The 13,721-nt window shown below is 35.8% G+C and overlaps 1 protein-coding gene across 1 annotated transcript; it reads left to right on the forward strand.

The window, feature by feature from the left end:
• The first annotated feature begins 7 nt into the window (after positions 1-7).
• Positions 8-12,889, forward strand: LOC110457060 (papilin-like). The gene is made up of 7 exons (XM_021508157.1): positions 8-297; positions 2,793-2,972; positions 3,065-3,121; positions 3,372-3,548; positions 3,775-3,951; positions 5,901-6,071; positions 10,041-12,889. The coding sequence occupies exons 1-7, from the start codon at positions 276-278 to the stop codon at positions 10,232-10,234; spliced, it is 978 nt and encodes a 325-aa protein (XP_021363832.1). The 5' UTR covers positions 8-275; the 3' UTR covers positions 10,235-12,889.
• Positions 12,890-13,721: the final 832 nt, after the last annotated feature.

Below are 13,721 nucleotides of genomic sequence, written 5' to 3' on the forward strand. Positions count from 1 at the left end.
TATTTTAAGCATATGTGTAAAAATTACCTTTATGTAAAAGTTTTAATACCGGATTAGTTACTGTTCCGTCTTTCTTGCACGACTACAAGGTATTGCCGAATCGCGGTTGATATCATTTATAATATCCTTCGCTACTGTCAATAATAGAAATATTTGTGGTTTGTTTGTGGTAAGCACTACTCGAATACACTACATAAGCACGCTAAGCTCGGAAATAGAAGCAGTCGCCGATTTCGTCACCGGTACACCTTATCGCGGCACATATACAGGAGAAAATGACCATGCAAAGAAAAGTTGGTATGTATACCTAAATATATTTATTTAATGCATTCTTTAAATGCTTTGATACTTAAAAAGTGCAAAGACAAAATTATATAAATAATACATAAATTTATAAAAGCTTCTCTTTTTTAAAATATAATTGATACATTACGTAGACACAAAGAAATAAGTAGTGTATATGGATTGAAAGAAAATGAGACCAAAGTACAACTTATGTGCATTTTTAGGTCACCTGAGACAAAGTCTCAAGTGACCTATTGCGATCGCCTTTTGTCCGTCGTGCGTCCGTAAACAATTTGCTTTTTCGACTTCTTCTCCAAAACCCCTGAACCAATTTCAATGAAATTTTGCAGAAACCTTCCATGGCCAAAGGTCAACAAAAATAGATGCCGGTTTGGTCCCCGGCCCCCAGGGGCCTGAGAGGCGGGGCCAAAAAGGGGCAAATTGACTGAAATTTCAAAAATCTTCTTCTCAAGACCCAGATATGGTAGAATCAAACACTCTTCATAGATGGAAGGAACTTAAGGTGCCCTACCAAAATTGTGAATTTTATGACCCTGGAGTCTCATGTGTACCCCTGGGGAGGGGGTGATATTTACTATAGTTTATATAGGGAAATCACATTTTGGACCAACATTTGTTTAATTTTCTTTGGAAGTAATTCAATTTGGGTTAGCATTATCAGTATTGTATAGCAGTTTGATGGTATGCACATATAAGCCCTGACTGACCCCCCAGGGCTGATGGGTGGGGCCAAAAAAGGTTGAATTGACTGAAATTTCAAAAGAAGGGGGGAGGGGCAATGGTTTATAATGGCAAACGATACTTTGAATATTACATGTTAATAACTTGATTGGAATTATAACCCTGAGTTGACAGTTTGATACTTTGAAAATTTTGAGCCAGCCCTACCCCCAAGGGCTGTACGGTGGGGCCCAAAGAAGTCCGTGTGCTAAAATTTCTTCATTTTCCTTGTTTAGAATCAGAGGTGCTAGTTTCAAATACTTTTTAGTCTTAAATCTGTATGCTAGATATTGAATAAGGTGGTTTTATTGTTTGTTGTCACTGAATAATATTTCTGTTCGTGTTAAAAACAAACTCAACTCTCTGTATAAATATATCAGGTGACCGTTAAGGCCCATGGGCCTCTTGTTTATGTCTTGTTGCACTTATTGTTACATTCATCAAACATGTCAGTCAGATTAGATGGTTTATTTAAATTACAAAGTGGGTTGGTGCAGGAAACGTTCCGTCTGTGTTCTGTGGGTATTCCGGAAGGTTTTCTGTTTATTTTGATGTTTCACTGCTCCTGGTACAGTATTGCCTTTTTGTATATTTGATACTGAGGTTTCATAAAATTTCTTCCAACAATCATTTGTCGTTTTTGTTTATTACCAATTATCAGTAATTTTACATCTTATACTTATTTACTTATACCACAACTCGGATAACCGTTAAGGCCCATGGGACTTTCGTTTTAATTCTGATCACAACACAAGCATTCACACACCTATACATACATATATTTCGACCACAGTACTAGGACTTTCAAGGTTTTATTGAAGAAAATGGTGAAGGTATGGTCGGTTTCTGTCCCCAGTCCTGGTAGAGGGTCGGCTGATACAGAAGGATTGCCTCTGCCTCTGACAACGACGACGACGACGTTGAAATCTATTGTCGTTGGGCGCGTTTTGTCAAAGTTTAAGGTCGTTGTTGCTTTAAATGAGAAGATCTTTTCAGGATCTTCACTTCTGAACAACTATTTTGGATCTTCACGTCAAAGGTCAAGGTTACTGTTACTAAAAATAGGATTTGTTTGTCTACATACTCGGTTTAAAAAAAATGTTTAGACAAAGCTCAGATTTTGTATGTAAGTTGCCCTATAGGAGAATAAACATTCTGTTGATTTTAAGAAATTTATAAGATAAGTGAATAGTCTGGATGGAAGATGTCAAAACAAATGATCGCAAAAAACTGAAACGTGCTAGGTTAGTTTACCCCGAGAAGAGAATAAATCTTAATGTTTTTGGGAATGGTCGATCAAAAGTCCAGGACATTCTTACCAAAAAAAGTATGATGTCACATCCGAACTAAAGAATAATCACTAGATTTACGGGTTGCCGTATTGGAGAGGAAGAATATTGTTCAATTTGGTTATGGTTTGTCATAGCCGAAGGTCATCGTGTCTATAATTGAATCGTTCTGATGCTAACTTTGAGGTAACGACTTCCGACTTTAATTGCTATAGCAACAATTTTACAAGCACGTGCACTTCCTAATGAAAATGATTTGTGTATCAACAACGTTCCTGATTTGTTTTCGGTTGACAGACGGCTCTCTCGTTTATTTACTTTATTGTGGTCGAAATATTAAGTCATGTGCATACATTTGTTGTAATAAAGACTTGAAAACCTCGTGATGATCTTCACCAACCCATAGAAATGTCTCTATTTATCAAATATTCAACTTTTATCTGATATTATATATCTAATTACCTTCTCTTGTCTCAGAAGAAACCTGCACCCAGCTAGAAGAAACAGGACCTTGTCTGGCGTATTTCAGAAAGTTTACATATGATGCGGCGAAAAAGACATGCAGAGAGTTCATTTATGGTGGCTGTGGTGGGAATTCTAATCGCTTTGACTCTTTGGAGGATTGCCAAGCCAAATGCCAGAGCAATAGACTCGATGGTAATTTATTTTGTATGTCATGATTTGGTTCTAAACGTTTCAAGTTAGCTCATTCATTGATAGCACTTTAAATATTTTTGCTTTTTTTATAGCCGGATCTCGGCCACTTCTCGCTGACCATATTGATACGCAAGGCGAAGTAAAGAATGGTACGTGAAGCTTGCAATTTTCAAGTTCTAAGTGAATGTTTAAGCAGATAGACAACGTCTAGTGAAAACATTACGGTCATGATTTCCTAGGTTGTGCATCTTATTTTACGTTGACAAGCGTTCGTAGTATTTCTATAATTGTTTTAGTGTAATGTTACTGGGATAGTTTAAAGTTAATTTGCGGATTCCGTGTTTTAAATCGGTTAATGTATGGTCAAATGTTTTAACTTGTCATTTATTGAAATTGTAGATATCTGCAACTTATCCAAAGAAACTGGACCATGTCGGGGATTATTTAGCAGATTCGCCTATAATGACGTTACACAAAGTTGTGAAGAATTTGTCTATGGAGGCTGTGGAGGAAATGCCAATCGCTTTGACACCATGGTGGACTGTGAAACACAGTGCTTTCCAAATTATGAAGATGGTATACATATTTAATCTTAGTTTTAATGTTACACTTGGTATAACTAAATTTATTTGATTCAACATATCGCTGGGATTTGTATACGTTGACAAGTGATCCTAGTTTTTCTATTTGTTTTTTAGTTTAATGTTACTGGGATAGTTTAAAGTTAATTTGCTGATTCCATGTCTTAAAATCGTTTTATGTATGGTCAAGTGTTTTAACTAATCATTTTTTGAAATTGTAGATATCTGTAACTTACCCAAAGAAACTGGGCCATGTCGGGGATTATTCAGCAGATTCGCCTATAATGACGTTACACAAAGTTGTGAAGAATTTGTCTATGGAGGCTGTGGAGGAAATGCCAATCGCTTTGACACCATGGTGGACTGTGAAACACAGTGCCTTCCCAATGATGAAGAGGGTATACATATTTAAACTTAGTTTTAATGTTACACTTGGTATTTTTAAATTTAATTGATTCATCATATCGCTAAGATTTGTGTCCTACAGTTATGTTTTAACAGTTAATTTTGAATTCAAATTCAAACCAGATATTTCAGGATTTGAGATTCTTTCATTATTATGTCACTTGGTTTTAAAGGCGATACTATTTACACACAAGGCTACATATGGGCAAGAAACGATACATAGGGGATAAATACATATACTGCGCATTTATTTACTTATAATTATTATCTACTGCTCATTTATCGTAGCTTATCCCTATAGATTACAACGGAAATATCGATTCGAATGCTTTATCTTCTATCTAACCCAGATCGTTTCATTCAATTTCGTTTTCAGTCATTCTTCCCGGTTTCGTTTCGCCTACTTTCATTCAATACCATTCATGTTTTCATGTTAGAAAAACATGTTTCGTTCCGTTCTCGTTGTGTTTCGTTCCGTTCCGTTAAGGCAGTGTTTCATTCCATTTGCATTGCGTTTTCATTCCATTGCGTTCGTCAACTGAAACGCTGACACTCCAGTAGTAGTCAACTCGTAATTTTGATGAATTGTCAGTAAATTACTCAACATTTTTATCACAATTTTTAAACAGCTAATTTGGTGTATTGGAAAAAAATTGGCTATGCGTTGCGATAAGGAAGAAATATTACAAATGAGCCATAGACTCGTAGTTCTAGGGTGAAATAAAACTGAAATAAATATGTTGACAGTTAGTTGCTCCACACTTTATTGTGTATATAAGGAAAAGAAACATGAAAATCGCTTGTCTGAATTGTTTGAAAATAAACATTTCCTTACTATAAAGTTTACAACATTTTTAGGAGAGGATTTATTCACCACATCTTGTTTATATTGGATAATAAATGTCCACTTAGGTGATGGCAGATTTATAGCAGTTACATTCAAGTGAATTCAGATATAAATCATCGTATTTTATTTTAACTTTCCATCTCACATACCACAGTTAAATACAAATAATGACTGCCGTTCAAATAGTGGAATATATTTGATGCGCATGTTTTACTGGCGAAGTAGTTTTTGGTGTTTCACGTTTATGGATAAATAATGTTGTAAGCCTCACATGTACGACATGGTCACGCATTGAGATCCAAGCTTAATCAAAAGAATGTTGTTCTTAATTCGTAATATTTGAAGCCTTAGTGATCCATATGTTCCAAAATCCGGAGTTAGAAACGTAGGACAAGTATCCATGTGTTTTATTGACTGGTATTGACTTTATTAAATTGTTTCAATGTTTCAAAGAGTATAAATCAATATTTGGCTCATAAACAATCGATGGAGGACCAACCTAAAACCACATTGGCGATCAGTTATATGTTTGCTTTGCGTCTCAAAAACAAAATGTATTAAATCTTTGACCAGATCATATAGACACAGATCTAGAGTAATTGACAACTTCGGAAACACCATCTTAAGAAAGGAAATGACTTTGGCCTTTTTCTGAAACTGGTAAACGAGTTGAGCCCAATATGTTACCGACATACCATTAGTACATGTAGCCTTAAATTCAGGGATACATCAAGTTTTAAATGCTTTTATAAGGTCTAATTTTGCGTGTTGAGTTGTTGCCTTCTCAAAAAGAGACAAGCACATCTAAAATGTCCCTACATACGCTATATCTTCATAAACCTCCTCCGACCTAAGTAAGGAAGACTTAATGATTTTACCCTGTTTCTCCTTAATGTCATTATGCTAAAGGTCGAACCAAAGAGAAACATCAAATGTGGGGGACCAAGGACAGTCCGTGATAACCTGATAATTACCGACGAATGTTGTCGGGAATACTATGATTTTAATCAAATCTTCAATAAATACTATTTCCGGTCCCGCACTCAAAATTAAGTCATATGCTGTAAACAACAATCATTTTATTTCATTTTCAAGATGGATGTGGTTTGCCACTGGTCACAGGACCTTGCCGGGGAGCTATCCAGAAATATGGATATGACACAGTTAGTAAGGCATGCAAGGAGTTCATGTATGGCGGCTGCAGGGGTAACGGAAATCGATTTGATTCGATGGAACTGTGCGAGAACCGATGCGAACCGACGCAAAGTAGGTTGTTTTCATCCAATCCGACTTACCACACCATATAATGAAGTGACGTAAATGTATGTTAAATAAAGAAATATGCATTCACGTTTGTAAAATGACTTGATTGGTATTTTGTTATTGTCATGTTTTTTTTAGGAACACAATATGAGGATATTACCCGAATGCGTGCATAAAAGGACCGTGTCGCCTTCGTCCGTCTTCCACTTTTCTTTTAAAAGACTGATATTGCAAAACCACTTAACAGCGATTTTACTAAGATAAGTATTGGGCATTCCTGTCCAATATAATTCATAAGGTCATTATTAGCTCGCCTGGTCCGAAGGACCAAGGTGAGCTTATGCCATACCGTGGCGTCCGTCGTCCGTCCATCAACAATTTCTTTAAACGACTTCTTCTTCTTAACCACTAATCGGAATTTAACCAAATTTGTCCGGAAGCATCTTTAGGTGGTGGGGATTCAAAATTGTACAAATGGTGGATATGACCCCCCTGGGGGTTGAGGGGCGGGGCCAAAAAGGGTTATTTGGCTATGTTGCTTTAAGCGACTTCTTCTCTTAAACTAAGAGATGGATATCAACCATATTTGACTGGAAGCATCCCTAGGTGGTGGAGATTCAAAATTGTACAAATGGTTGGGCAGACCCCCAAGGGGGCTGAGGGGCGGGGCCGAAAAGGGGTTATTTGGCTATATTGCTACAAACGACTTCTTCTGTAGAACCATGCACTGGATATCAATCATATTTAATCAAAAGCATTCATGGGAGGCAAGGATTAAAAATTGTACAAATGGTGGGGCTGACCCCCCAGGGGGCTGAGGGGCAGGGCCAGAAAGGGTTATTTGGCTATATTGCTTTAAGCGACTTCTCTGGAACTAAGAGATGGATATCAACCATATTTAACTGGAAGCATCCGTAGGTGGTGGAGATTCAAAATTGTACAAATGGTTGGGCAGACCCCCCAGGGGGCTGAGGGGCGGGCCGAAAAGGGGTTATTTGGCAATATTGCTACAAATGACTTCCTCTGTAGAACCATGCACTGGATATCAATCATATTTAATCAAAAGCATTCATATGGGAGGCAAAGATTCAAATTTGTAGAAATGACGGGGCTGACCCCCCAGGGGGCTGAGGGGCGGGGCCAAAAAGGGTTATTTGGCTATATTGCTTTAAGCGACTTCTCTGGAACTAAGAGATCGATTTCAACCATATTTGACTGGAAGTATCCGTAGGTGGTTGGGATTCAAAATTGTACAAATGGTTGGGCTGACCCCCTAGGGGGCTGAGAGCGGGTCCAAAAGGGGGCAATTTGGTTATATTGCTACAAACGACTTCTTCTGTAGAACTATGCCAAGGATATCGATCATATTTGGTCAGACATTCATGGGAGGCAGAGATTCAAAATTGTACAAATAGTGGGGCTGACCCCCCGGGCTAAGGTGTGGGGCCAAAAAAAGGTTTTGCTTGGAAATGGTTGAGATCCCCACCATATAACCATATATACAATTGCTGAGTATAAAGAAAAGAATGCACATTTGCTTCCAGGATGGCTCTAGGGTCTGGCCCCACCCTTGGAGACATAGTCCCTGGGTCATAACTTTAAAAAGGTTGAGATCCCCACCCCAAAACTATATATACAAATGCTAGGCATAACGAGACGAATGCAGTCGTGATATTAGAATAGACCCTAGGGTGTGACCGAACCCCTAGGGACATAGTTTCTTAGTCACAGCTTGGAAACAGTTGAGATCCCCACCCCATAACCATTCATAAAATTGCTGGGCATGAAAAATCTAATACAGATATGCTACAAGGATTGGCCTTGGGGTCTGGCATATTCCCTTGATCTCATTTGGAGAATATTATGCCATGTTTGCTATCCAGGTGAGCGATACAGGCCCTGTGTTTAAACTTGTACTCCTGGCGTGTAGGTTAAGGTTTTTTTAAACTTCCACCTGGTGCATTTGATGAAAGTGCAGCTCCTCTTGTAGCTCCAAATATTTTCATCTATTGAATAGCAAATATGACTAGACAATTTGAACGGGACATTTACAACTTCTTAACTTTCTAGAGGGGTCAGTATTAGTAAAAGGTCTGCTCTTGTGGTCTTCGTGTGGATGTGCTTCGGATATTTTGAAATCAAAGATAGCAACCTAGTCGCTTTGTTGGACATCTTTCTAACAATGCTAAATTCCACCTCATCTGTTGAATGCAAATGTCGAACATACGCTACAGTCATTGCCAAGTGTTGATTTCAATCTTTGGATCAAAAAAGAAATCGGAGGACACCCCACAGGTCTAAAGGTTTTGAACACAGGGCTCTTGTTCGATACAATTTCTGGTTTAACGAACATGCTACTTTCTACAGTATTCTTAATCCGCTGAGAGGTTTAAAGCTTTAATGCAAAAATTATCTCTTCTGATCAAGTGATCAAAACACAAGTGTCGGATTTAATTGTCAATATACACAATCATTTGAACAGTATAATAAAGGCTAATAGTAATGATTGCGTTGAAGGTTATGCACATATTTTAGGATGTACGCATGCTCTGAAATATTTCAATACCAAATACTTTAGCACTCTCTGTGTGTTTTCTTTCATTGTATTTTAACTCGTCCTTTTATTCTTGTTAACACTTTATTTGTATGCAATATAATCACAGCTTGTTTTAGACATTAATCTTCTGTTTAAGCAAATAACATTGTACTTCAACTTTTTCATAAGTATATATTGTGTGTTGTTATTATTGCTTTATGACACATTTGTTTTAAACAAACATTATTTGTATTGCACAGTTCATTAAGTGATGTGAAATATGTGTTTGATTAAAGCATGCGCATTTGTCAATTAAGCTCATTAATGTTTTATGCAATGAAAAAAATCAAAATAGCATCGGTAATTTCCTATCGCAACTCAAACAATTTGAGTAATGCTTTCAAATCGAAACGAAATAATACGCGTTTAGATCATTTGGGAAAACTTGTAGCTCATTTGACAAAGCAATTTTGCTTACGCCATTGGTCTTTTTCAGTCGTGCATCGTCCATTAATCTTTTCTTGGCCGGCCGCAATGGAAGCCATCGTGATAATCAGTGTTGAATTTAAACACAAGTTCTTCTGATCGGATTAAGCTGAAATGTTACTGAAATGGCTGATACATTGTTCAGAGAAAGCTTTGTAATTTTGGATTGGATAAGAACGCATACATGGCTGCCAAAGATTCCGTTTTGAAACTCCATTTTGCATTTAAATTGAAATAGTTCTGCTGAATAGATTATGCTGAAAGTAGGTGCAAATAATTAGCACATTTCACTGACAAATTCTTATTTCAGAGATAGCTTGAATTTAATTCGAGAGATCATTATGTTTTGTTGAAACTTACTTGAAATGTTAGTTCATAGTTGTGACCTAAAACCAGTCCATCTTTTATTGTTATTTTCATTGCAAATGTCTGAAAATTTTGTCATTAATAAGGCTGAAATGAAATTATTGTGAGCGTATAGGCCGCATTGGCCCCTTATTTGGTTTAGCTGTTAATATCAGCTTTACTTACATGTATGATGAACCTAATCAAGTTCGGCACTTACTTATCGTACATCCTTATTAAGTGCAAAGTCGACGAAATGTAATGTGCAAAGGATGTTAAACGAAATATTTTGATTTGTGAGCCATATATGTGCAATTGATGATTTTCCCCTCAAATATCTTTTAGTTTGCAGATAACTGGTACCTGTTTATATTCGTTTGAGGTATAGAGTTCAAGCGAATGTCAGTACGGAAGCACTTTTTTGACAGCGTCCATATAATAACACTTATTCTTAATGACATTACGTTGCAGTTTCAATAATAAACATTCCTTCTGTGCTTAATGAAGATATGACAAAATAGTAAACACATTTAAGATATTATTTTGAACTTAATACCCGCTTTATATCTTACAAACATTATGATTGTTTTATAATTTTTGCACAGGTTGTGATATGGTGTCCTGCATCATTCCTATCATCGTTGTTGTCGCCATATTCGGTGTCGCTATAATCATAGCCGTCGTCTTGATCCAGAAACGACGACGCAGTTCCAATACAAAGTATGGCCCAACTGCTGCAAGCGAACCGGGAGATGCAAGCGAATTAAAGAAGGTGTCACTCGATGCCGAAAATGTATAAATCTGAACACTCTGTCACGATGTCACGTGGCTAAAAAGTAAGACAATGGAAATAAATCAGCGCTGAATCCTTGTGTTTTTGCCTAAGATATTTTAATCACATTGCAAAAGATTTTTTTTTAACTCGAACGGAAAAAATGTTGAATATCAAATTATTATGTTTTCTGATTTTAATACAGAGATCAGGGTCTATTTATGAAATCGTTCTCATGTGTGTTCAAGACTATTTTTTTGTTTTGGTTATAAATTAATAATATAATTTTATTTTTGTCAATGATTTTGGAAAAATTGAAAAGATTTAAAGCCATGTATATGTTTTCTTTCGATTTTTACATTTCAGTTTTTGATCGTTTTACATGACTTAAGTTAGTTTCAAGAAAGTTGGTTTGAGCACAGGTTCAATGCGTGAGCATGAGTACGGTTTCATGAATACGTTCCAGATATGCTGTTTATACGCACTGTCATTTACAGATCTGTGTAGCTGTGTAACAAGGCATTTGAATAGCTATAAAAAGGGACCTGTTTGTATGTACTATTTCACTATTTCTTATATCAGTAGGTAACTGTTGCTAGATCTTACCCATGTAGGTGTCCGTCTTTTTAATATCAGGTAACCTTTTTTAATCATCATGCTATTATCTGTTGAATTTTGTTGTTATCGTATGTTCAGCACCATAATGCACCAATGCACTTATACTTTGAAGTTATCTTTTAAAATAATCAAATATAGTCTCCTTCGCAACTTAGAGCAAAATAAAATAAGCATAATAACCATGCTTTTGTTTGCATCAGCACTACTCTTTCGAATCGCACTAGGTGTTTATGAGGTCTAAGACAATACATCACATTTTGATCTTTGTTGGTCACATACTTTCTATAACGTATGCCTAAAATTGTGGATGAACTCCTTATATTTGAGGGAATTCCCTATTCGAACTTTATATTTTTGAATTAAATTGACATGTTTTTGTTTATGTGTATTGCTTTATTTTTATACTTTGTTATAATGATTACGATCGTCGATGATTTGTATAACGTTTAGTGTGATTTTTCCTAAGTACCAAATGATGTGTGTTTTTGAATGATGTTCATTTTTATGTGTAATTATATACAATTTTTTTTTTAATCTGCGAATCTCTTAACTGTTATAGCATAATGTGAAAGCTTGATAGATGAGTGTTTGAGTGTAATTGGGATCTTGAAAACCATACTAGGTGCATGTTCAACGATAAACATTAATCAAAATACAAAAGAAAATCACTGTGACAAACCACATGCAGTAATCGTATATGTAACGAAAATATAGTCCCAATCATGTATGTTATTTGAAAGAAAATATAGATTGCTGTTAAATATTTCAACCTAATACTAATCTATTTTCTATTTTTTTGTCACCTTGTAATCGCTTTTTATGTGTATATTTTGTGTTATTAATGATGTACATGTATAATTGATGTAAGTACATTGGTTACACTGCAAGTGAATTGTTAATTGCGATTTTTTCCTAAGACGTATATTTTATTAATATAAAAATTAACAATGGAAATATGAAAACTTTCTTACCGATTAATTTTGTGTATACTTTCTTAATGGGAATATCACTCATTAATTGAAATCAAAGTATCAATAACTCGCCATCGTTAACCGGAACATATGAATGACAGGAAGGTAGAAACAAACCTGAAAGTCTGCCAAATATTTTGTTTTCGTAACGTAGTAGCTAATTGCTTTTGTTCTCATTTCTGTCCGAAATTATAGTTTTGTGCATTTAGAGGACAATGTATTTAACATTGACAGATGACTCTGTAAACGATTTTGGATACTTAACTAAGGCAAATGTCTCCCTTATACGGCATTAATAGATGTTTGTATTGTAACTGGGGTATGTCAATGCATAAGTTAAAAAGTACGTCAAGGTATATCTTCTCCATTGACTCCATCATGAAATATTTCTTCTCCTTACAGAAATGATCCATACACATATATTCATAAGATGCCCCGATGTATTCTACAGAATTATAGCTGTTAGAAACGAAAGTATTTGAAAAGAAATATCAATACAAATAAGCGAGTCTACGGGGATCACAATTTGGACTGTAAACTGCAAGTCGTGCAGTTAACCAAAATGGCAATGTTGCTCTATGTGAATAGTAAACAACAGCAGCGTGAGAGATGAATACCCTGACAAGGGAGGTAACTATGAAAGAGAGATATCTAGGTGTATGCCTTAACAAGGGAGTTTAATATAAGTTTGACAGAACTCTTTCTTTTTAGGCTTAAATAATACTGGGGAATCTAAGGTGTATGTTCAATATTAGAACCACTGTTTCAAAGACATGTTATGGACGACTTCAACTGAAACCATGATATTGTCTCATGCGTAAGAATCATTGACACGTGTAATTAAAACGATATCTTCAGAAACATGATGATTATATTTTGTGAAACTACTATCGAATCCGTTATGCAGTCAAACTTCAGTGCCACAATCCGTATCATAACGGATGAAAACTTTCGAAAAATATTTCCTACAAGTCGGTAATATGCGCGATTATATGACTAATGAATGAAGATTTATATAATATTGCAGAAAGAAGTCCTTTATTTTGTTGTCATCTGACTCTAAATGGAATAAATGAATGTCGTAATATCAAAACTTCCTTGTTGTATTTTATTGACACTACTTTTTATACGCCCGTCAAATTTGACGGGAGTATTATGGTATGGCCTTGTCCGTCCGTTCGTCCGGCGTAAACTTTTGTTTGTCCGGCAATCTCCTACATTTTTCGACCAATCTCTTTGAAACTTGGTATACATTATAATCATGATATGAAGTTACATGTATGTCTCCCTTAAAAGAATTTTGATTCGACAATTGTTCCAAAAGTTATTGCCCCTTTGTTCATTTCAGTATTTGATTTTTGTCCGGCAATCTCCTCCTACATTTTTCAACGGATCTTTTTGAAACTTGGAATACATTGTATTCATGATGTGAAGTTACATGTATGTCTCCCTTAAAAGAATGTTGATTCGACAATTTTTCAAAAGTTATTGCTCTTTGTTTATTTCAGTATTTGATTTTTGCCGGCAATCTCCTCCTACATTTTTCAACGGATCTCTTTGAAACTTCGTAGGCTAAATTTAAATCATGATGTGTTGTTGTGTTTCCTTGAAAAGAATTCTGATTCGACGATTTTTGCAAAAGTGATTGCCCTTTGTTCATTTCAGTATTTGTTTTTTTTATCCGGAGATTTTCTCCTACATTTTTATAGCGTGTCAGCTAACCACTCTTTGAATGATGCAGATCTTATTTCAATATAAGAAAGTATATAACTCTATATGGCATTCGACGGGCGTATATTGTTCGGCCCCGCGGTACTCTTGTTTGATAATATGATCTTAACTTAAGTGTTGCAAGAAATGAGATCGGTGTTTATGTTCTAGTTTCTACATGCGCATGCTTTAACAACAGTGGCGCATTTTGATTA

Source organism: Mizuhopecten yessoensis, unplaced genomic scaffold (assembly GCF_002113885.1).
Source record: "Mizuhopecten yessoensis strain PY_sf001 unplaced genomic scaffold, ASM211388v2 scaffold9023, whole genome shotgun sequence".
NCBI classification, from domain to species: Eukaryota; Metazoa; Mollusca; class Bivalvia; order Pectinida; family Pectinidae; genus Mizuhopecten; species Mizuhopecten yessoensis.

Bases quoted from the DNA above. Each gene is read 5' to 3' on its own strand.
- LOC110457060 (XM_021508157.1), top strand. From the start codon at position 276: ATGACCATGCAAAGAAAAGTTG. The intron at 3,122-3,371 runs GTACGTGAAGCT...TTGAAATTGTAG, and splicing joins GCAAGGCGAAGTAAAGAATG to ATATCTGCAACTTATCCAAA. The intron at 6,072-10,040 runs GTAGGTTGTTTT...ATTTTTGCACAG, and splicing joins CCGATGCGAACCGACGCAAA to GTTGTGATATGGTGTCCTGC.